Source organism: Microsporum canis, genomic scaffold, assembly GCF_000151145.1.
Source record: "Microsporum canis CBS 113480 supercont1.4 genomic scaffold, whole genome shotgun sequence".
Taxonomy (NCBI): domain Eukaryota; kingdom Fungi; phylum Ascomycota; class Eurotiomycetes; order Onygenales; family Arthrodermataceae; genus Microsporum; species Microsporum canis.
This window is the reverse complement of record NW_003299166.1, coordinates 2,721,177-2,742,730: the sequence shown is the minus strand read 5'-3', so window position 1 is coordinate 2,742,730 and position 21,554 is coordinate 2,721,177. Positions and strand designations below refer to the sequence as shown.

At 49.0% G+C, this 21,554-nt stretch overlaps 9 protein-coding genes across 9 annotated transcripts in view; 5 read left to right on the top strand and 4 right to left on the bottom strand.

Annotated features, from left to right (window-relative positions):
- Positions 1 to 76: 76 nt before the first annotated feature.
- Positions 77 to 1,808, bottom strand: MCYG_04989 (Acp27b; the record flags this gene model as incomplete). The annotated part of the gene is made up of 2 exons (XM_002847206.1): positions 77 to 717; positions 1,190 to 1,808. 2 exons carry the CDS (start codon positions 1,806 to 1,808, stop codon positions 77 to 79), a joined length of 1,260 nt encoding a protein of 419 aa, XP_002847252.1.
- Positions 1,809 to 2,453: 645 nt separating this feature from the next.
- MCYG_04988 (conserved hypothetical protein) lies at positions 2,454 to 4,315 on the top strand (the record flags this gene model as incomplete). Its single annotated transcript, XM_002847205.1, has 2 exons — positions 2,454 to 3,554; positions 3,626 to 4,315. The coding sequence occupies 2 exons, from the start codon at positions 2,454 to 2,456 to the stop codon at positions 4,313 to 4,315; spliced, it is 1,791 nt and encodes a 596-aa protein (XP_002847251.1).
- A 388-nt stretch (positions 4,316 to 4,703) lies between these two features.
- Positions 4,704 to 5,910, top strand: MCYG_04987 (F-actin-capping protein subunit alpha; the record flags this gene model as incomplete). Its single annotated transcript, XM_002847204.1, has 6 exons — positions 4,704 to 4,760; positions 4,824 to 5,021; positions 5,097 to 5,186; positions 5,255 to 5,307; positions 5,367 to 5,504; positions 5,559 to 5,910. 6 exons carry the CDS (start codon positions 4,704 to 4,706, stop codon positions 5,908 to 5,910), a joined length of 888 nt encoding a protein of 295 aa, XP_002847250.1.
- A 162-nt stretch (positions 5,911 to 6,072) lies between these two features.
- Positions 6,073 to 8,138, bottom strand: MCYG_04986 (acetylcholinesterase; the record flags this gene model as incomplete). The annotated part of the gene is made up of 5 exons (XM_002847203.1): positions 6,073 to 7,092; positions 7,160 to 7,331; positions 7,388 to 7,460; positions 7,516 to 7,664; positions 7,723 to 8,138. The coding sequence occupies 5 exons, from the start codon at positions 8,136 to 8,138 to the stop codon at positions 6,073 to 6,075; spliced, it is 1,830 nt and encodes a 609-aa protein (XP_002847249.1).
- Positions 8,139 to 9,345: 1,207 nt separating this feature from the next.
- On the top strand, positions 9,346 to 10,509 carry MCYG_04985 (uncharacterized protein; the record flags this gene model as incomplete). The annotated part of the gene is made up of 6 exons (XM_002847202.1): positions 9,346 to 9,359; positions 9,554 to 9,581; positions 9,674 to 9,879; positions 9,975 to 10,057; positions 10,146 to 10,205; positions 10,406 to 10,509. The coding sequence occupies 6 exons, from the start codon at positions 9,346 to 9,348 to the stop codon at positions 10,507 to 10,509; spliced, it is 495 nt and encodes a 164-aa protein (XP_002847248.1).
- A 3,506-nt stretch (positions 10,510 to 14,015) lies between these two features.
- MCYG_04984 (conserved hypothetical protein) lies at positions 14,016 to 15,693 on the top strand (the record flags this gene model as incomplete). Its single annotated transcript, XM_002847201.1, has 3 exons — positions 14,016 to 14,490; positions 14,599 to 14,871; positions 14,936 to 15,693. 3 exons carry the CDS (start codon positions 14,016 to 14,018, stop codon positions 15,691 to 15,693), a joined length of 1,506 nt encoding a protein of 501 aa, XP_002847247.1.
- Positions 15,694 to 15,903: 210 nt separating this feature from the next.
- Positions 15,904 to 16,321, bottom strand: MCYG_04983 (uncharacterized protein; the record flags this gene model as incomplete). Its single annotated transcript, XM_002847200.1, has 2 exons — positions 15,904 to 15,940; positions 16,050 to 16,321. The coding sequence occupies 2 exons, from the start codon at positions 16,319 to 16,321 to the stop codon at positions 15,904 to 15,906; spliced, it is 309 nt and encodes a 102-aa protein (XP_002847246.1).
- Positions 16,322 to 18,207: 1,886 nt separating this feature from the next.
- MCYG_04982 (uncharacterized protein) lies at positions 18,208 to 18,947 on the bottom strand (the record flags this gene model as incomplete). Its single annotated transcript, XM_002847199.1, has 4 exons — positions 18,208 to 18,301; positions 18,377 to 18,531; positions 18,595 to 18,690; positions 18,783 to 18,947. 4 exons carry the CDS (start codon positions 18,945 to 18,947, stop codon positions 18,208 to 18,210), a joined length of 510 nt encoding a protein of 169 aa, XP_002847245.1.
- A 1,920-nt stretch (positions 18,948 to 20,867) lies between these two features.
- The window catches only part of MCYG_04981 (conserved hypothetical protein), a gene marked incomplete at both ends in the record, with an annotated part of 941 nt that continues 254 nt past the window's right edge, over positions 20,868 to 21,554 (top strand). The window contains 4 exons of the mRNA XM_002847198.1: positions 20,868 to 20,913; positions 20,998 to 21,062; positions 21,246 to 21,368; positions 21,420 to 21,458. Of these exons, the coding sequence (XP_002847244.1) occupies positions 20,868 to 20,913; positions 20,998 to 21,062; positions 21,246 to 21,368; positions 21,420 to 21,458 (273 nt within the window). The remainder of the gene's footprint in view (positions 20,914 to 20,997; positions 21,063 to 21,245; positions 21,369 to 21,419; positions 21,459 to 21,554) is intronic.

The window sequence follows — 21,554 nt, the reverse complement described above, 5'->3', positions numbered from 1 at the left end:
GAAAATATGGTGAGAGTAGGCGTGCCACACGAGCATTAAGCGAGGTGAAATTCTGTGATAGTGGGTGTGACCAGTCTCACTGCCAGTTATTGCCCAGCTGCTCCAAAAAAGCAGCGCGTTCTTTGAGCTTAGCTTGCACGGCCTCCATTTCCTGGATGGCCTTGCGGACCTCGGTCAGGTTTCCACCATTGAGTTTCTCTGGAATTTTGAAGTAACAGTGGTTTGGGAACGGATTGGTACGCTGAGTTGAAGGCGGTGGAAGGGACGAAGAAGGTAACGCGTTGGTAGGAGATGGCGCAATAGATGGGGGAATGGTCTGGGCAGGTGATACCGGAAGGCTATTCTTAGGCGGCATTCCGTTATTGTGTGGTTGGGTGTTAGGGTTGTTCGTGTTGCTGTGGTTCGCGTGGTTGATATTGCTGCTATTGTTGTTGTTGTTGTTGTTGTTGTTGTTGTTGTTGTTGTTGTTGTTGTTGTTGTTGTTGTTGTTGTGGCTGCTGCTGTTGTTGTGATTGATGTTGTTATAGCTGTGGTCAAATGGGGCTGGGTGAGGAGAAGGCTTAGTAAGGGAGGGCAGAGCTTTTGTTGCAGAGGACGGGGGCTTGACGGATGAGGACGGAGTGTTGGGTGTGCGCGGAGATGTTCGCGGGACAAGTTTTTTACCAACAAGTTTTGAGGGTGTTGAGTTGGATGAGCCGGGGAGGAGGTGGTCGGGATCTATGTAAGTAGTTAGCCTTTCGCTATTCTGTTATATTCAACATCCATGGCTATACGTACGGAACGAGCATGTCCTCGGGTTGCCTGTCCAGATACAGCTTGCACAGGCGCCTCTCAACGGTGGCTGGCCGGTAGGATTCGGAGGGCGAACGCACTGTTCGAACGGACCCCTCCCACGCACGCATGAAGTGCAGGGTTCAGCAGCTAGTTCACCTCTTGAGAAGTAAATAGACGCATCTCGAGTCCACTGGTTCCGAAGTTCCCTTGGCACACCGTTGCGCCAGACAATCGGCCGTGCGCAGGGGATGTCACGAAGGCTAGCAGCGAGTTGTGAGTTGGGAATAACTTGCATGACGGGAAAATTTCCTGGTCCACAATTTGCGACAGTGACCATGACGCTTGGTTTAGCCTCTGCGTGACAATCAGTAAATGTAGCAGGAAAGCGTGAGATTATAGTAGCATGGAAACGGACCTGGTGCAGGAGTGGAGGACGTCTTCACCCTAATCGGTGGTTTCTCTGACGATGGAGGTACACTTTGCGATCCATTCGGCGTATTTGTTGGGGGTAAGGGAGCCTCTGCCGTTGGGCGAGGGTGGTCGGCCATGGAGTATGGGATGTCGATGTCCCCTCCAGAGATGAGAGACGAATCTGAATCTGACAATGAGGACACATCGCTATGTAGAATTCCATCCTTGTTGTCGCAATCAAGATCCATAATTGTAGGCCTCGGCAACGGTCCTTGCATTGGTCTCTGAGGTTGAGATTCCCGAGCCGGCCTGTGAGGTCCTTGTGCTGCCGCCGGCGCATCTGCTGCGTCGGATGCTTCTGCCGCCACATCTACTACATCCGTAGCTGGTACCATCGGCTCTGGTTCCGGTATGGGGGTGAACTTCTGCCGCTTGGTGGGAGGTTCTGAGGGTGTTGATTGCTGAGACATTCTGTACTGATCGTACTTGTTCCAGAAGTCTGCCGTGACTTTGATACGTAATGGATGGCCGAGTGAGATGCTGACTGCGCGGCTGGAGGAGCTGGTGGAAGGGTTCTCTGGTACGATATGCTCGGTTATCTCACCTAGAGCCCCGATTTGCATCTTGCAAGACATGGCCAGTTAGCATAAACTGTCTTGAAAGAAGCATTTATTCAATCTGAGGTTAGATGAATGGCAAAGCTGAAGGCTAAGACTCGATTCAATCTCTTGCTCCGTTGCTGCGGAGGTGACTTTGGCCGCCAGCTCTTCCAAAGCTCGTGAGATTACCTTGTAGAAGACAGCATTGACCTGGAGGAGAAGAGAAACTCGAGCTTGATCGCGTGTCTTTTCTCTCGCCAGCACCAACTAACGGCGCGCGCGCGACTTCGACGGCGAAAGAAGCAAAAAGCTGTTCGTCTTTTTCTTTTCTTCTTCTTTAATTTCTTGCGTTGATTCGTTGATATTTCCTAAAAGGGAAGAAGTTGAAGTTATATAGTAGTGTCACGTGAGTTGATGTCATATTTTTGATTACGTAAGATCGACATCGAGGTCGAAGTTGAAAAGACGATGAGATGAAAAAGAGACGAAGAAGACGACGGGCGAAGAATATACTGACTGAGGCGACGAGACGACGAGAACTGAGGCGAGACGACTGCTGAAAGTGAGAGAGCTGCGATGTAGCTGAATGTAGCTGACGAGGTGGATGTGATACTGCCAGCACAAGGACAACGACGACCACAACGACGAGGACATCGATACTACGGCTACATGCCAGAAGGCTCGGGGATGGAGGGAGCAGGCGGTGCGCCGCAGCCTCCCCCGCGCGAATCTACTCCCCTGGGCTTCAGAGACCCAGTGAAGAACCGAGAGGATGCGCAGAAACCGTCGCCAGAGACGCCGCAGCGGGCCAGCCGGCCTCATCTGGGGCTCTCGCTGCACATGCCACAGCCGTTTAGCCCAAAGAACGGTCCTCCGGCTGCTCGTATACCGCTGTCACCGAAGCTGGACTCTTCACACTCGTTCGGTTCACCGGGCTCTGTGCTGCCGCGCCGTTCTCGAGGGCTGGACTTCTCGCGCGCTTGCACCAACCTACACCATTCCACGCTGGCGGAGTCCTCTCCCGACTCGTCACCGGTCGTCAGTGGCAGGGGGATTGCCATCCCCCAGCGTCGTGGTACCACCGGCAGCAGCGCGGGGTTGGTCGGCTCCCCCAGCAACTCGCACCACCATTGCCTCACCTCAAGCGTGAGCGGCCATGTCGAGAGAGCTGTTGTGTCAAGCTCCGTGAGTAGTGTGAACATGATCGACTCGGACTCGTCGAGCACGGATGAAGAGGACGAGGACGGTTCCGTGCATGGGTTTGACCGCGGTGACCCAGCTGCGATGAACCCCCAGGCAAAGAAACAACAGCCCAGTCTGGGGCTGTCCGCTCCCTTCTCGCCGAACTTGACTCCCGCATCAGGCGCAGACTGGATATCGGGGTTCTCAGCCGCAAAGGCAAGCCTGATGAACTTCCAACGAGCGAGGTACCGTAACGGCCGGAAGAGACACAGTTCGTCCAGTGCAAGCGGTGCCAGCCCCAGACTGCTCTCTACGTCTCGGTCTCCACCAGCAGAGAAGGCCTTTGATGGTGGCGCAGGGAGCTACCTGTCGCAGACCCTGGCTTCGCGGGAGGTCAAGTCGAAACTAGATGAGCTATCCCACGTTCCCTCTGACTTTCACCTTTCCGACGGGAGTGACGATGTAGACGGCGCGAAACAGGCCGGTATCAGCACTCCGTCCAGCGGCTCCCTTGCTGGAGGCTCGAATTCCGAGTCTAGTCGCCGAGGCGTCATTCGACGGCCGGTGACTAGGCGGGGAAATCTTTTGGTACGACCTTCATCATTCTTTCATATATATACACACATGCATTCATATGATACTAATTGGTAATTCCACAGCCTAAACCTAAAAATTTTGCCCGAATAAGGGCCACCTTGTTTGAAGAGTGCGCCCCCGTAGAGAGTGATACTAAGAAAGAAGCAGAGGTCGTTCGCCAGGTGCGAGAAAACGACGCCTCTGTTGCTCCGCAGACGCAGTCTATCTTACCCAGTGCATTGGAGATCAAGGACTTTGCGACCACTGGCCTTGGCCCCCATGAAATATGCCCGAGACCACCCTCCAGTTTCAGTCGACAGGTATCGCGCAACTCCGGAGGGATCGACTTTTGGAATTCTTTTGACGGACGATACAAAACTCCACCACCACTCTCAGCCGGCGACTCGGCCATGGCTTCTCCGGGCATGGAGAGTGGCCTACCAAGCCGGCAATGCAAGGATATAGACGTCGAGCCGGAAGTGTTCCCCAAGTTCAACAAACGACGACGTGGAGACGACTTCGACCTGGCCTCTTTCAAGCGTCGGGCCGTCTCTCCAGGGCCCAGCATCCACAGTAGCCCGGTTCAAGGGCATGCGGGTGCTGGTACAGAGGCCAGCCGGGTTGGCCATCTATCAAAGGCCATCTTGTTCCCAGGCAGCCATCCCAGCGAGACCAGCTCCAATACCAACACCAGCTCTGGGCCAGTAAAGCGAGTCGGCCTCCAGGGCATGACCGAGACCAGTGACGGCTTTATGAAGATGACCATCGACTGACATATTCCCTCTCTCTCTCATCCCTATCCTCATCTTATCCCATCTTCTCTCTATCTTTACCTTCTATATCCTCATCTCATCTTCTAAATTTACCCTATTCACCCGGCATTCAACATCTATACCACTTAGCGAGGCATCACTATCTATCAACGGCGTCTGGTTTATCTGTATATACTCCGTACTGCTACTTATCCTCTAATGAAATCTGATATCGTCCAGCTTAACTAATCCTGGCTTGGCGTGATGTTCACCAAATAAACAACCACCAAAGCAAATCAATTTAACAAGTCGTAACAAGCAATCAACCACATAGAAAACTCGCGTTTGAGTCCTCTCAGCCCTCTTTATATAATTCTGGAACGCTTCGTGCCAACGGTCTGTCTCTGACATGGCTTCTCATGCTGAAATTGCTTCCTCGTTCATAGAGGGAGCCCCGCCAGGCGAGGTACGCAAAGGCATCAGCCAATCTCCAGATAAGCCGGATAGCCAGCTAATAAACCAATCTTAGCTTAAAGATGTTGTTGCCGGTAAAAGCTACGGTTACTCTGATCGATACGTTGCAATCAATTCTAACCATCCGCTGAAACCAGACATCAAGGCGTTGACCTCTCCCGGCACTAACTTCATCCCCTCCCTCGAGCCGGCATTCAGGAAGTACAACGAGACCCAGCTTACGACAGTGAAGCTGGCCGGAAGTAGTCGAGAGGTATATTCGTATCTGTCTATGGTCAAGGACCGTTACAGGCGATGCCTTTTCGTGGTGCTAATGTTGGAGCTATAGGTCATCGTCAGTGCATATAATAAACTTGAAGACGGTCGATATTTCGATGTAGAAAACCAGACATCCTTCGACTTTGACCATGTTTCACAAGTATGTTCCTTTGCTTTCTTACTCTAACCTCTGCGGCCTTTCGTGATGCTGACAATGGGACTACTAAGACAGCCTCCAATCCTCGATCATACACCCTAGAATCTCAGAATGCAGAACTCATGTTAGTCGGAACCATTACCCTCCTGGGCCAGACCAGATACTAACCCGTACCGAATGCAGAAAATCCTACCTAAAACACCTTTCTTCGCATGCAGCCGAACATTATCCAAACAGCTCATACGGCGTCTATCCTTCCCAGGACGATTCCTCCATCGCCATTCTTCTAGTTGCGAATAAATACTCTCCAAACAACTTCTGGTGCGTACAAGATTCGTACGGAATGGTCTAGGATAGCTACTTACTTTAGTTTAGGAATGGGCGGTACCGCGCCATATACAACCTGCTAGTGTCCTCTCCATGTACGATCACTGGCACAATCCACGTGGACGTACACTACTATGAAGACGGGAACGTTTCTCTAAACAACAAGAAGCCGGTGTCGATCTCGATACCCTCGGCGTCCCCAGCCGAAACCGTAGTCAAACGCATTGCTACCGCAGAGCGAGAGCACCAGGAAGAACTGAACGATGCGTTCAACCGGCTGTCTGAGGGTGCGTTCAAGGGACTGCGTCGACAGCTCCCCATCACACGGCAGAAAGTTGAATGGGAGAAGATTGGTGGATATAGGCTTGGGAAAGACATATCTGGCAGTACAAGGTACTGATAGATTGCTCACGGCTAGCCATATAGATATGTATATGCTTATAGCTCTTGCTTTAATACATTTAAAATGTAGTCTGAAGCGACTGACAAAAAAAGGAAAGAAAAAAAAGTCAACCGTGAATGCACCTGGGAAATATTTAGTAAAGTAGATGAATATAAATGTTCATGACTCCGACAAGATAGTCCTCTTCCACCAAAAGTCACACTCTTCCTTGGTGTAGCTTATATTTCCCAGCTGGGCGGGGATACCGATACCATGGCCCCCGGCACGCTCATCATTCCCTTCTCCCATCAACATGACGCTGTTTTCAGTTCTAGCGCTAAATGGGATCCATTTGGGCCTATCGGCGTATCTTCCAGCGATAGCGTTTGGGTCTCCGGACGTGACGAAGGAAGTAAAGTAGGCGTGCAGGAAACCCGCTAGCAACTCTTGCGTCTTGGATATCTTTCGGATGCCGGGGTTGTAGAGCTCATACGACACCTGCTCTCCGTGGCCTGCACCGCCCCTGACGGTAGTGTTGACGGCCCAGTGGTAGAGGAAAACTGGGGGAGTCTGGCCTGCAGAGGCGTGATATGCGGTCTGTTGGATGGGGCAGATGTAGGCATACTGGCCGTACGCAGCCGTTGCCCGCTTGTACTGTGAGCCAACGCTGATGGGACGGGTATCAAGATATGGTGACGAAGAGTCAACGGCCGGGTCAGGGTACAGTTTGTTCAGCATGTCGATGTCTGCATCATCCAAGGCTGGTATCAGATCCGTGAAGAATTTGTTGAACTCTGCCGAGGTGTCCATGCCGGAGGGTGCAAAGGGGGAACCCTCGTCGGTGTTGAAACCGGTGAGGATGGGGATTTTGTTCCAGCTGTTGAACATCCAGGCAAGGACAGGAGCTTCACTGATGATCTCACCATCAATGACGGGTTGGAAGGCCCAGCGGTCAGAAGGATTGTAGCGGTTGAATATGTCGATAGAGGCCTGGCCGACGGTCTTTATGGGCTTTTCACGAAGACAGGAGATGATATCTGCTCTATCAACATCGGAGCAGCCAGCAGCAACGACAAACTCGTCAAACTGCACGGAGGGCAGGGGCGCATCAGGCGGATAGACAGCCCTGGCAGTAGTGGCACCAGACTCCAGCAGTGCTCGATGGAAGAGCGGACGAGAGCCACGCTGCTTATACATGATCTGATGGCCAATCTATGTGATATTAAGACATTTGTATATATCTCTTCAGGGCATGCATGGAACCTACCGAGTGAGCACCAGCCGAGAGACCCATGATGGTGACCTGGTTTGGATCACCTCCAAATTGCTCGATGTTATCCTGAACCCATTTGAGGAGCAGGAGTTGGTCGTATAGGCCGGCGTTGAGCAGGCGTTTATCGGCCATCACGTCTGACGATAAGAAACCAAGGGCACCAAGACTGTACACGACTGTCAGTCTATTAACTTCATGAACAAGAGAGAGGGGATAACTTACCGATAATTAAAATTCAGAGCAACGAATGGCTTCTCCGACCAGGCCAGCAGAGCAGCCGTATCATGAAATCGTCCTAGCAGAGCCATCAGCCATGCCGTAAATTGTAGGTTGAAAGAGAGAAAACCCACCAGCTCCCAGATTAAAAGCTCCTCCATGGAAATAGACGAGCACAGGCAGCTTCTGACCAGCCTTGGTCTCCATGGGACGAAATATGTTGGCACTTAGGCAGTCTTCGCCCCAGTCAGGGATGAGACCGTCGAGAGAGCCAGCGATGCATCTACGAGCAAGTCAGTAAACAAAATAACAGCATGTATAAGGGCCCAAAATAGACATACCGCAGGCCATATTTGGAGGCATCAATCGTCTGCGAAGACTTCTTGACCGGTTCAGGCCTGGCAAAGCGTCGTTGGCCCGTCGGCGGGAGCGCATAAGGGACGCCCAGGAAGGCCTCGAGCGACTGCGGGAAATCAGCATCGTCGCGGATGGTGCCAACAACGGTTCCCTGGGACAAGACGACGGTAGGAGCCTGGCGAGCAAGTAGCAGAGAGGTCGTCAGATGCGCCCATGATGGTAGAACAGCCGTCAAGGTGCGTTCATAGAGCAGCGACCTGCGCAGGTTTCTCAGCGCTGGGCCACCAGCATAGCCACCGAAAGAGGAAGAATATGAAGCCCCCGAGAAGACAGCAGCCAGGACGGCGCCCAGCACAAGTAGGACGAGCGCGATTCTTGCCTGGCGCCGGCTGGAAAACATCGAGGTGATAAAGTCGCTGATGGAGCGTGAATGGTGGTTTTGATACGGCGTTTGCCGCGGGTGCGGATATATCGCGTTAACCATCCTAGCTATATCACCGTTAACTATTATCACCACTGTTAACTATCACTCTACGATGATATTAACTGCTCTACGATCAATATCTACGACGAGGAGTCGATCTTTATATGCTGCCGGAGACCTGCACTACGTTGTGGGCTCGATAACTACGTTTTGCTTCTTTCTCCTACGACCCTTGGACTACTCCATCCGCATGACAAAAGAAAAGAAGGCCAAACACAGCGACAACGAGGTTGATGAAGTCGATAAATGGGAGCAGGTCACAATGGCCTTGATCCCGGTACCTCGTCTCGGCTGATCTTTGGACGAGCAGACATACATACGGACCGTTTGAACCGATATATGGACAGACAGCAACGGCAGATAGGTAGAGAGGCAGAGAGAGCAGGCAGAAACAAAGTCACCAGGACATCAGCCAGGAACTGGTCTTGAGATTCGAGTTCTCGCTTACAGAAAGGGTGTTGCACTGCATATACATACATCAAAAGCATATGTAACAAAGGCGGGAGCCGCTAGATGCTTGAGTCGCGCCTCTGCTGCTCCGTGTGATGTATATACTCACTTCTGGGCCCGGGCAGCCATGTTTCCTGCACGATTACTTGTGCTATCCATGCAACAATTGCGGGCCGTGTGACGGTGAACAAGTTGTCTGGGGCCCCTGGTCGTGGCTCTTCCGCGGATCTCTAGCCGGCAACGCTCTGCCGACACATCTCATTATTTCGTCAACTATACCATTAACGAGATCGGTATATCTCAGGATAATGCATCGAACCGAGGGATGCAACGCCCACCCGGATGTCATCCGCTGACTTACCCTGTATACAGAACCTTTTCCTGATCGTCCCTCGCGATGGCTTTTTCCTTGCCGCACATTTTTACTGCAAATCAGAGGAAATATTCTGCAGCTGATGATGCTGGTTATCCTGTCGATCTTGTTAACCGAGTGTTGACTAGTAGGTTATTGTTATGCCTATGTTAAACTAGCTGTTATTGTAGCACCTTGCTACAAGTCGAAATTTTGATTTCTGCCTTCAACCTTTTGCCGTCAAGGATGGAATTTATGCAGTGCACTTCAAGGTATCAACGGGTCCAGCTGGCGACACGTAGCATAACTATCTCAACGGTCATGTGGCGAGAACGGTTCGTACAATATTTCTCGGGGTGGAATACTCCCTGCACCGAACCTGACCACGTCTGGTTGGGGCGGAAATATACCGGTGAATACCAAATGGTTAAGAGTATGGGATGACATTGATATTCACTCCTTGCCTATTGACAAGCTGCACATTTAATCTTTTGAGAAGATTAACTAATTAATATAAGCTTGTTTTTAGCTCCATCTCACCTCTATACCAACGGCGGGTCAGTGACTGTACACACGACTAAGCATCAAGGAGCCCAACACAAAGGTATGTCTTCACCCACAATCTGGTGCAGTCTGCGTTAATTGCTAGATTCCACTTAACCATATTCGCCAGGGTCATCTTATAATATACTTGGATGACAGGATATATATTACTAGTCTCGACAAATGGAACTTATTGCAGTTCGTAACCATGCCACTCTATATCGGAGTTAGCGTCTGGATGCCATTTGGGGACTTAGTTGGAGTCATCGTCGCCGTGGGCTTTGGAATATACCCCATGACGGACACACAGGCGTATGCATTCACCATAAGCCTATAAAATATACCGCCAGCCTTTGCATTCTATTTTGTCAAGTCGGACAACGTTATGCTGTTCTTTGACGCAATAGAGGCACCGGAATCGCCAGACTTGACCAGATGGAACTTGTAACAGTTGTCAACAACCTTGGGTTGCGTTGGCAGGGGGTTCATAGTACGAGAGAATGCATATATCATCAGTCTACTTGGTCTAGTCTTGTGGTATCCCAACACATAACTAATGGCATGGTTATACTACACAGACGGATTAGCGGGCGTTGGCTGGGAAGCGGAAAGGGCCGTCGTATACGGCCTGGTAACCGGTAATAGATACATAGGCATAGGTATCAGCTCATAGTTCTGAGCAGTCTGCCCCGGCACTTGGATCCCAGGCAAGAAACTGGGCACTGGTGATTCTATAGGTGGCAGCAATAATGGGGCAATCTTCTCCTTTCTAAACCAGTTTGCCTGGAGCAGCCGATCACACGGAGCCGTCTCATTATAATCAAGCCACCAGGTACAGCAGGTGGCCGTGCTATTGTTGTGCGGATTCATGGAGTGGTCCCCCGTTGGTGGAAAGGGGAGTCAGGGGGAACACCAAATAACTACAAACCCAGGGTTGACTAGGCGGAAAAGGGAAGGTTAAAATTAGCCATGATGATGTCCCTAGCTGGAGTTTCGGAGGTTGGAAGATGCAACAACATTAACTATCCAGACAATTATAATGATGAAGAGGGGAGAAACTCCGGTGTGCAGCATGGCATTTCGACCGCATTCTAGCCAGCGTAGTGCATATCAGGGTAAGCAGGGTATACCACTTGGTATAATTAGTTGGACATGGGAGTATATCACATCCTCATTTTACCTGCATTATTTCATGGCCATTTATGCCTAAGATAACACTATACCTAATAGGCTGTCAGATGTATTTACTTCTCCATGTGGAGGAAGCATGGAGGACAACCTATGTTGTGACTTGGGTTACATTTACCTCGCAGACTGGTTAACGCCCTAAAGGAGTAACATAGAAAGCATGGCCCTTTCATAATGACTATCAGCCGAATTTCACACATGGCTCGGTAGAAAGGAAATTCTAGTTCAGTTATTTCCACTTCTTAATATTTCCCTCTGTATTCTGCATAATTCTCCCAGTTCTTGTCGATCCTGGTAGTAGCGCATAGAAGGGAAGAGCCGTACTAGCTGACGATACTAAGTCTTATTGCTGGCGGCTGAAAAAGAGTGTGCCTGCGAGTTATAACTACTTGTCGAGGAAGACGACTATTTAACCATTTAACTACAAACTTTAAATTAACTACTTAAATAAATAACCGGCGAGGTTGATGCGGTAACACGTAGATTTTACTTCAATGGTATCGATGAGCTTTTTATACGGCTCAAATACTTCCGTACTTTTTAGATTTCAAATTCTTTGTCCACAGTTTCTGGTCGAAATTCTCTAGAGCACCAACCTTAGGTCTAAGAGCTGCCGTCCTACCTTGAGAGGGCTAGTCTCTTTTGATGATTATAAGTTAAGTATCAGTTCCGCAGTGGAGATGTTATCTTCCCGCAATCCCTTCTAAAATTCGAATTTTCTCTCAGATATATCTTGAATGAGGTTAATTTTGTTTGCCCACTAGCAGTATCATAAATAATTAGTAGGGTCATATTATAGGGTTTGATTGGTATGAGCAATTATATATGATCTTTTATGCAATCATCAATGATAAATGACTAGGGACAACATCTACCAAAGAACTTATACACCTCCCACAGCGGTATTTGCCCAAGAACACGAGCTGTTCTAATTCATGAGCCCTTAAGACTACTAGTCTGGCCGTAACTGGATATAGTAAACAGCCGGGTGAAGAAAAAACGAAAGAGACACTGTGCATTGTGCAAAACCTCGGCTCTGTCAATTTGAAGCCGAGTATATATAAATAGTATATGAAATGTTTCGAACGGAGTGGTATGATGCCTCTTACTTAAAACTGAGAGCCTAGACAGAAGTGGGCGTATACCACGAGATGATGATATCCATACGATAGATGCTTAACAGCCCAGATGGTTAAAGGTTGACAAGGAAAGGGCTAAGACCATAGCATGTAAATAGTACCATGATAATGATCTCATGAAACGGCCTTTGCTGCCAGCGAGGGCTTATCATTAAGGGCATGGGTCAGCCCTTGATTCTATTCCATGCACCGTACCCCATTGAGGCGTAAGCGGCAAGTCGCAGTTTCATGTTACGTTATCATGTAGCACCCAACCCTGGGGCGATGCAGTAAGGAAAGCGTTAGATAACAGTATATCTCTGTAGCAAGGATTTATGCTGTATGTACGTTATGGAGTACAGTCATGTTGGTTCGTGCATATAGCAGAGTTTTAGGTCTGGGGTAATTAAGTTAGTTAAACTTAATATTACCTTGGTCTTGGCGGGATTAGCCGCACGCCAAGAGGGTTTGCTTTAACGACATAATAAACCAACTGTAGAACCTCCCCTCATCGGATTTTCATCAACTGTGCAGCAACTCTTAATAGACTAAGGGCGGACTCGGTAAGCAAGTAAATATTCCTTAGAAATATTCACACTTACTTTCTCTGTGACATATAGTAAGAATCTACCCACATGCTCTCGATATACGAGTAAGGTGAGCAAGTGTGTTGCGATAAGAGCGCATTGAGTGCTTTACCTGTTGAGCATCAATTAGCTGGAGAATACCCTCTTCAATGCGAATATTCGGCAGGCAAACTGATTGCTCATATGTTTTGCCTACATGACAATTGAAATCACAGCCGCCTAGTACAAACATAGTACCCCAGCTAGAGTGTCTCGCAGTTCTTCTGGACGCTCTAGTTCTATGTATAGAAATCCTGTAGGGAAAGCTTCGCTTTCGAAGAGATGGGCACGCAATTGTCACCCGATTTTACCTCATAGAAAGCATCGCAATTGGAAATCATGCCCGGCTGAATCAGAGTGGGAGTAGCTATCTCGCTTGTATTTGTCGGAGATGGCGCTGTAGTGGTCGGTTTAACACCAAGGTGCTAAGGCGAAGGCTAAATATTAGTTAAATGACGCCCGTTTTCTGAAGCTGCTTTTTATATGCATGTAATCGAACGCAATTATCACAAGAGAAGCTCAGCATGCTAGATAATATATATTGAATAATAAGTTTTGTGAAGGAGGAGGCAGCGAAACTTCTGATTCCATCTGCCAGAAGAAGGATACACCGGAGAGATATAGAGCTATCCCACACCACACTACCCCTCCCTATGCTACTGTGCAAAGAACGCCATCGCTTTCCTAGTCAGATGCATTTACGGGAATCCCACCTTGGCCGGCGAGTGCCTTTCCAAATAAACAATAAAAATTGATATAAGCAGGTGGCTCAACTTCTGAAACATCGACAGCGCTGTCATCCACCTAATAGAACTTGTGATGGAGAGTTCCAAGAAGGGGGTTACGATCCTAGGAGACTCAGTGGGTTCGGAACGTCGTTAGCTGGGGGTACAGCAACAGAACAAGGAAATTTTAGTTCAAAGGTTTAGATAACAAAAATGGATAGTAGTATAATCCTTTTTTCAGACAGTTATAACCGCTAGTTATAACTTATATGAAACTTATCACTGTGCCTGTTCTGTTTAGTGGTACCCTTTCTCTCCATTTAATTGCTCTTTGTTAGTATACTAGTTGTTGGACCGAAGATGAGTCTGACCCATGCATCTCTTTCTCACCTATGGTATATTAAAACGTTAGAAAGAGAGGGAATGATATACTGCACTGACTTTCTGAGACACGCTGGTAGCAGCTAACAAAATAGAAGTAATATTCCAACATCTCTTTCAGCCACAGGCATATAATGAAGTAGAGAGAAAGAGAGCTATCAGCCATAGAATGCAAACAGCTAAACGAGGCCTTTGGTTCCGCATGAGCGAGCTTATACAAGCGGATGAAGCATATAAAGCGGATGAAGTTGGGAACATCGTCCTGGATGGGAGATACCAAGCAGTTCTCACATCTGCCTTCCTTTTGCAGAGACTCCGTCGGTCCGTTTTGTTTGTATAGCGACCCCCTTTGTCAAGTCCTTTGCCACTTTAGTGCATGACTGAGTTTCGACTTTGAGAACGACGTCGAGATGTCGAGAGTTAAAAGCCTCGTCATGCCCGCTGGGCTCACCCATCAAATCTCACTTCACCAACAACATCTCTCCTGCCAGCTTCTTTCTGATCCACGGCAAAACAACACAATGGACGAACCCGTCACTGAACCGGCCCGGAGGTATATGTACCCGCATGATCCATATACCTTGACCAGGTATAATGCATTCCCCTCAGGGCTTAGTACTGGTGTAGTCCCACTAGACGTCCTCACTTTTGCGGTTTCCTCGAACCACCCTATTGTCGCGCGTTGGGGTGACGTTTCTACATACACTATCGAGCAGCTCGACAGGTTGAATATCCCCTGGGTTGCTGTCGAGTGCTTTCAACGGCGACAGGAGGAAGAAGAAAGTGAAGATCGGGACGACACAACAGTAATCATCACTGTGCAGGAGTTCCCTAAAGAGACAAACGAAATAGAAAAACTATTGCAAATGGTCCACGAATATTCAGGTACGCTCTTATGCTCCCTTCGTCATATAGGTTTCTTTTTCTTTTCTTTTTCTTTATCTTTTTTGGTTTTTTCACATGGGCCTTGCGAGGCTAACTCATGGCATTTAGGAGGCCTGTTTGTCGAGATGAGTATAGGGCAGATTCGATGTGATGCACCGGAGATAAAGCCCGAGTCAGAAGCAGCCAAAGGTAGAGAACAGAGACCGCCATACGCTTCAAAGCCGCCTATGGGTGGCTCCGTTGGCGTTGCTGGTATAGATTGGTCTACCGGTACATTCGGCGGCTACCTGGAGCTTTTAAAGCATGGACAACCAGCCAAGATATGTGGCTTGACTTGCCATCACGTTGTCGCCAAATCCGATGTGCCTGTTAGAAATTTTGGTAAGCATCTGAGGAACCCCAGGACATGTGGAGGGAAAAAATGCCAGTACTAATAATGAACTAGAGGCGATCGCGGGAGATGCTGGGAAACAAATCAAGATACAGCATCCAAGCCTTGGCGATCACAACAGAACACTATCAAGTCTGGAATCAGCTATTGATATGTATACAGGCTATCAATCAGTATACAAACAGGATTGCGACCCAGACCCCAGGACCAAAACGAAAATTGATAAGCTGAATCAGAAAATGGACCTTTGCATAGCCGCAAAGTCACAGGCAACATCGGCTGATAGAGAAATTGGCTCTGTTCTGGCCAGCTCTGGTTTAAGAATTTCTGCTGATGAAGGTCGGCTCGATTGGGCTTTAATTGACCTATATCCAGAACGTATCGGGATGAACAAGGCTCTCTCAGCTGAACAGCTCTATGGCCCCCTTTCCGAGAACGTCTACGACTGGTGCCAGCCTACTGAAAACCAACCTGTGTATATGATCGGGCGAACGTCAGGGTTGAAAGTCGGGTATATCAACGGAGTGCATAGCTGTGTATGCTATCGAGATACAGCCCAAGAAATGAGGACGAAGGAATGGGCAGTCGCGAGCAAGGAAGGAGGACAGTTTAGCCAAGGAGGTGACTCGGGGGCATTAGTCATTGCCCTTGGGACGGACAGCCTAATTGGGCTCGTATGGGGTGGCAATAACGATGGTTTACTGCGTAGGGAGCCAAGTTATTTTACGCCGCTGTCCGTTGTCGCCAAAAGTATCCGCGAGGAAACTGGCTACGGTGTCCGGCTTTTAGGCGGGGTTACAGAGATTGCTTAAGCCTTTGGCTTGCTATCCTTGCTGTTCTTTTCTATTCTTAATTAGTCTTTATTCTCAAACTTGCAACGTCTTTGTATGTTCTGCAAATAACCTTAGATTGCTCGTAGTAAGTATAAATTAAACACAGTATACCCGTTACTTTGTACTCATAACTGTCGTAGAATAAAGATGAAGCGCTTGGAAGCCTCATTATCTACATCAGAATAAGGCTCAATTTTTATATGTACCTCCTCCGTCTAACAGTCTTCTATACATTTCATTAGCAACGTACCAAAAAGAGGAAGGGTTTGCTTACCATTGTTGTTGTTGACGAAGATCCAATATATCCGGGGCGGTTTTCCTATGGCTGTATGCACCCCGACGCGGCTGGGTCGTCGCAGGTTTGAATGATAGGGTTGAAGAACTGGCCGTCGGTGCATGAAATGATCTCAGATAGCCCGGTGAAAACGCTGGCATTTGTCAACTCGCACTTGACGAATCTAGTGCAGTCGCCGGGGATGGGCAGCTGCCAGACCTTGATGGTCGCAGCCTGGCACAGCTTGGCCCCGAGGGCGCCTCCGGGGGCTCCATCAGCCGAGGCAAGGGGCAAAAGGGCGGCTCCAAGCGTAAGAAGAGATGGAAGCTTCATGGCGGCGAGCAGTTAAGAGATAGAATAGAACGTGAATGTTGACTTCTTGCGGAATCTTGAATGATCGATGAAAGGAGAGCAGTGAAGGAGATGTCGAACGCTTTATAGATATGAAGAAAAAGCAAATACCGTCCTGATAAATCGGTCTTGCAGACTGCACGCCTTTCAACGCCGGGAGAGTTCCAAGCCTGTCGTACTGAGATGGTGGATTTTCGCCATCGGATCGACTTCTGGTGGCTAATCATCGTACGCCCGCTGCACGGAGTATGCACGCATGCCCGGTGCATCCACTGCTGCGAGGGCTAGAACTGTAGCAAGCCGTGACATGCGATGGGAAAGGCTGGTCATATATGTGAACTCGTGGCAGGTACGAGGCGAACTATAGGATGGTCTTCCTACGGGGCACTCGACCAGGCTGTCGCCCCAGATATTCTGTGTTCGACCTCAATATGTCCACTACATACATGGTAGTAGATGAAGATCAACGCCTGAGCATCCTATTGGACCATGACGTGTGATGGAGAACCCAAGAGAGCCACAGAAGGGGCGCCGGCCTCCTCATATCACTTTTCTGGTGTATCCAAATATGCACCATGGGCACTGCCGGGAATGTGATGTCTCTTTCTTCCCTTTTTTTCTACTGTCAGGAGGCCTGGGGTCAGACAGCAACAGTGGATGGAAGCGCTCTCTGTCGATATCAATTCGTAGCAATGAACCTACAGTTGGGCCGCCGCCTGACAGGAACGACTTCAACCATCCAGCAACCTGCGAGTAATACTAGAGATGTGGAGGTTTGAACCCTGCAGAAACTGCTTGAGTTCAACTCCAAATCAATGATCGTACTCGCAATACATGGGGGGACGGACAGGCTGTAGTTATCTTCTGGTTGGTGGAGTTATTCGCCTATGCACAGGAGATCCATCGATATCTCCGCTCATTGCCAACGCCGTGTGGGGGCCGCAAGCCCCTGGCACCAAGTGACCCGATGATATTTCCGAACTCTCCGAACTGAACTGCCCTCTTATTAATGTTATGCCGTAATGTTTGGGTGGTATCACAGACGGGCATTTGCGATAAAAGCCCTGCCGACACAGATGCACCGGGTATGTACATCAAAACCAAGGCTCGTCTCAGTGGGTATATAGGGTGGTTCCCGACCTTTCTACTCTATAGCATGTCGGTTTTGGCAGTTCGCCCTGGGAGATGTACAGGTACCCTGGGGTATATACCGAACTGGGAGATCCGTGAAATCCTAGCTCGATGCTGCGCAGGACGGAGTACTCCAACTGAGATGGAGACCCCGTTGTATATACTATGTATGGCGGTGTCGAATGGATTCTGTGGCTCACCAAGAAGCCCTACACTGGGTGAAAGAAAGGGTTAAAGTTCGGAGGGACCTCCGATTGGACAATCGACCTGGGCGGGCATACGATAACTATCGGTGATGGTCCTGGAAGCCCTGGCGGCCCCCGGAATAGGTGTTGTTTATACCAGTCCTGACATCTACATAGTACAAGGAGGATAACCTGGTGGCTCAGTGCTAGCCTCCTTGTACGCTTGTCCTCCCCCCATGGATACTGATAATAACGCCGCCTCCACCACCGCCCAATGGCTTCCCGCCAAAAGTCACCATATCAGCGGGTCCCCCAAAGCCTACACGGCGGATCGTGTGTCTTTAACTGTGATCCTGGCAGTAGTGACTGTTCCGGAATCTGCGGTTGCATTGGGCCCTAGGTGCTGATTCAGCGATAAATATCCAGTCTGTGGCATCGTTGTCGCCATTTCACACCATCAAAGGAGCTGGCTCACGTGCTTTGTTCTCTTGAGTCGAAGAGAGAGATGGTAAAGGGTTAATCCATATCTATGAGCTTAAAACGTATGACCTTTCACTGACCGGCAAACGGTTCTGTCTCGCGACCAATGCCCAATGGTTTCGAACGGTCCGTCTTGCCGGCCTCGAGGGTTTGGAAGAAGAAATCGCTTGCTAGAATGAGATCTTGCAAGAGAAATCGAGCTTCGGGTGCGTCTGTCGACCCGTAGTCACGAGCTGCTTACCCGCTGGCTGCAACTATTGCATCAACGACCAACCGGTTTCTGGCGTCGAAGATGAACTCGAAGGCTATTACAACCGGCATCATCATAGAGGGCTCCTTTGCTATGGGAGGCTGGCCGGGGGATTGAATGAAGACTAGAAGCCTCTGGTTGTCTTTCTAGTGGGACCGCAAGGCCTCAGCAACCTGATCTATACCTCTACTCACATACTTCCGCCCTACCGCATTGCAGACTTCACCTCCATAATTTTGGCCTGCGGAGTCTGATTCGGCCCAGGAACCAACTTCTGGATATAGATCCGTACGAGTACACCATTGCTACTTCTCCACAGCTATATTGCGTTGTTGTTACCCATTCGTCATGGACCTCAGGGGCCGAAGTGAACCGTAAGTTAATTTCAATAACTCACTTTAGTTGACGGCCGCTGCTGCAAAGCTATAGCTGGCACAGAACCCAACGTGCAGTTACGAAGAAGTATGGTGAAGGCTAGGCAATTGAGTGCTTGTGTAGTCGACACAAAGTAGCGGGCAGCCATGCCGATTAGGGTGGTAAGTGCTGATGGGCGAAGGACCATGTTTAGTCAAAAGTGTCATATATTGAATGCTCTCGAGGTTGATCCCCGCAGGAGGACGAGGACAGACTTCATGCCCAGTCTCCTTATGATAGAGAAAAAGAGTGTAATGGGAAAGGCTAGTAGTGAGCTGCTCACATTCAAGACCACAAAAATGCATGTATATGTACAGATATATATATCATGCATGTATGTGTATACGTCTCGCCTCTGATATCTTATCCGCCCCGGGAGTGTGTAGTACTGGGAGTAAGGATAGTTTTGAGTTAAATAGCTGCCTGCACTACCATAGGTAATGAACAAACGAATTATCACCGTAGGTGAGATCATAGAACTGTATTTTTGACACCACCTAACCAGGATAGAAAATAGAAGAGTGTCATGACAGATTGTACAGAGTACATCCTCATGTCTTTTTTTCCTTCTTCCATTTCCTTCTCTTTTTATACTCGCGTACTTCGAACGAGAGCATGTGTGGATATTGAACCTATCCTGATACCACTGTCTAGTAGTGTATCCGGCCGCCACCAGGTACCTGGCAAAGATACCCGAACCTCTCAACTTCCCGATGCGCCGACAAAGCTTAGCTGAGCGACTGGGCACCTAGTTGAGGGCACTAATTGTTGTCCTCATTTGAATCCACGCTATCGGAGTATTTCTCCGTGAGCGACTTTCGTACGGCTTTAGACACTCTGACTTACTGTTAGTTCGAGGTCAGGCCTGAATTGGAACTGGTGTTGGATTCCACTTGACGGGGGATATAAATAAGAATGTCTGATGTTTTTTTGTCCTCAAAGAACACACAAACGCAACCATGTTACGACTTCATAAAAAAAGAGGCAAAAGAGGCAAAGACCTCTGATACAATGAGAGCGGCAACTCCCATCCTCGTCACCACGGCTACGGCAACCCTGGCTGGGGGTGACATCAAAATCACCGCTATCCTGCCCGCTGGTTGGCTGGCCATCACGACTGATCCATGGAAGTGCCTGACACATACCCTCACTGAGTACTCCGTACTTTGACGTTTCCAGGCCGACTGGTGCCCCGGTGCCTCTGTGTCCGCATCTGTGTTACCTACCTATTCCTCATTCAGTAGCTCGGCATCTATCTAGTGGAAGCCCCATAGCTCAGTGAACTTTTCTCTTGCTGAATAGTGTAACCTCCGGCTGATGCAATGCCGTTCTTTCGATCCCCGGTGGCGCAGCGTGGCTAAATGAAACCATCATCTTTGGTGGATGCTACGCTAATACACATCCGACCCCTAGTTTTGGGTCCTCAAACGGACCATCGATGACGACGGGTCCAACCGCAAACCCAGGGGCAGGAGTCAGTGCTACCAACGCTATATCGCCAACAGTGACACCTACGCCAAATAGCATCGATGGTCGGGGCCAGAGCAGTGCTGAAGCGTGGGTTGGCTCAATTAACTCGACATCACAATAATTCTTACGGGCCGGATGAATGAAAAGGGGTTCAGCGGTGGGCCTGATTGCTACTTTGTTTGCTGTTCATGGCGTCCCTTATCTAGTGATAGACGTTAGCCAAGCTGCCTAATTATGGTTTCTAGTTAATGTGTTAACTATCACTCACCAGGTACCCCTATTAAGCCTTCCATTGATAACTCGTAGGCCGTACATGGTAGCTCTATGGTTGTGCATGTTGAAATCGATGAAGTCGGGATGACGAGATTAGGTAATCTGCAGGGTATTCGGATAAATTATTATCCACATAAGAGCCGCGCTTACATAATTTACTCGCAGATAAGGCGATAAGCTTATCAGTTTATCGCTGATAGAAAAGAAAGACTCGAAGTGGCGATGAAGCATAACGCTTGACGGGCTTAGAGGAGCAGGAGAGTCATAAGTATATATATATATATTCTATACCTATACTGCGCGCAACTAGAAGACCAGAGGCAACATGGCTGACGAGCAAAGTACTCAAGTCGTTTCACATGGACGCGGAGGTAGGCCTCCCTATCTATACAGGGCCCCCTTTCCCTAGCTTTAGATGGCTAACTATTCTTGTATCGCTTACTATACTTATACAGGGCAGGGAAACATCGCTGCTGACTCTACAAAGTGCGTTTTGAAAGATTTTACTGCCCCAGAACGTGTGAGTTCCAGCCAGGCCCTAATGCGCGATATAGATATGTCGATGCAGAAATTGTCCGGGAAGGCATTGAAGGTGACCAGGGGGATGGTGCATATTCTGCAGGGGTAGGCGATCTTTGCCGTTATCATTATCTGGCTGTACAATGTGGTGTGAAGATATACTGATTCCGATGTCCCTTTGTAGCGTGGAGGAATAGGAAATATAGGGTCGCCTAATATCCCTCCTTCTCGAGGCCGACCACACGATGTGGATGTCATTCCACCCTCAGCGGTGAGACAGTCTTCCGGGACTGATTATCATGTCGGCGTACGTCATTCTTACTACTTGTATGTCTGTATCGGACTAACATAGCTTTAGCGAGGAGGTCAAGGAAATGTATGCAGTGAACCGTCCAAGGTAGATAAGGTGGAAAAAAATAAGGGGCCGGAGGTGGAGACGGATGAGAAACCTCAGGCTGCTCCTGAGGGTTTTGCAGAGAGGCTGAAGCAAATG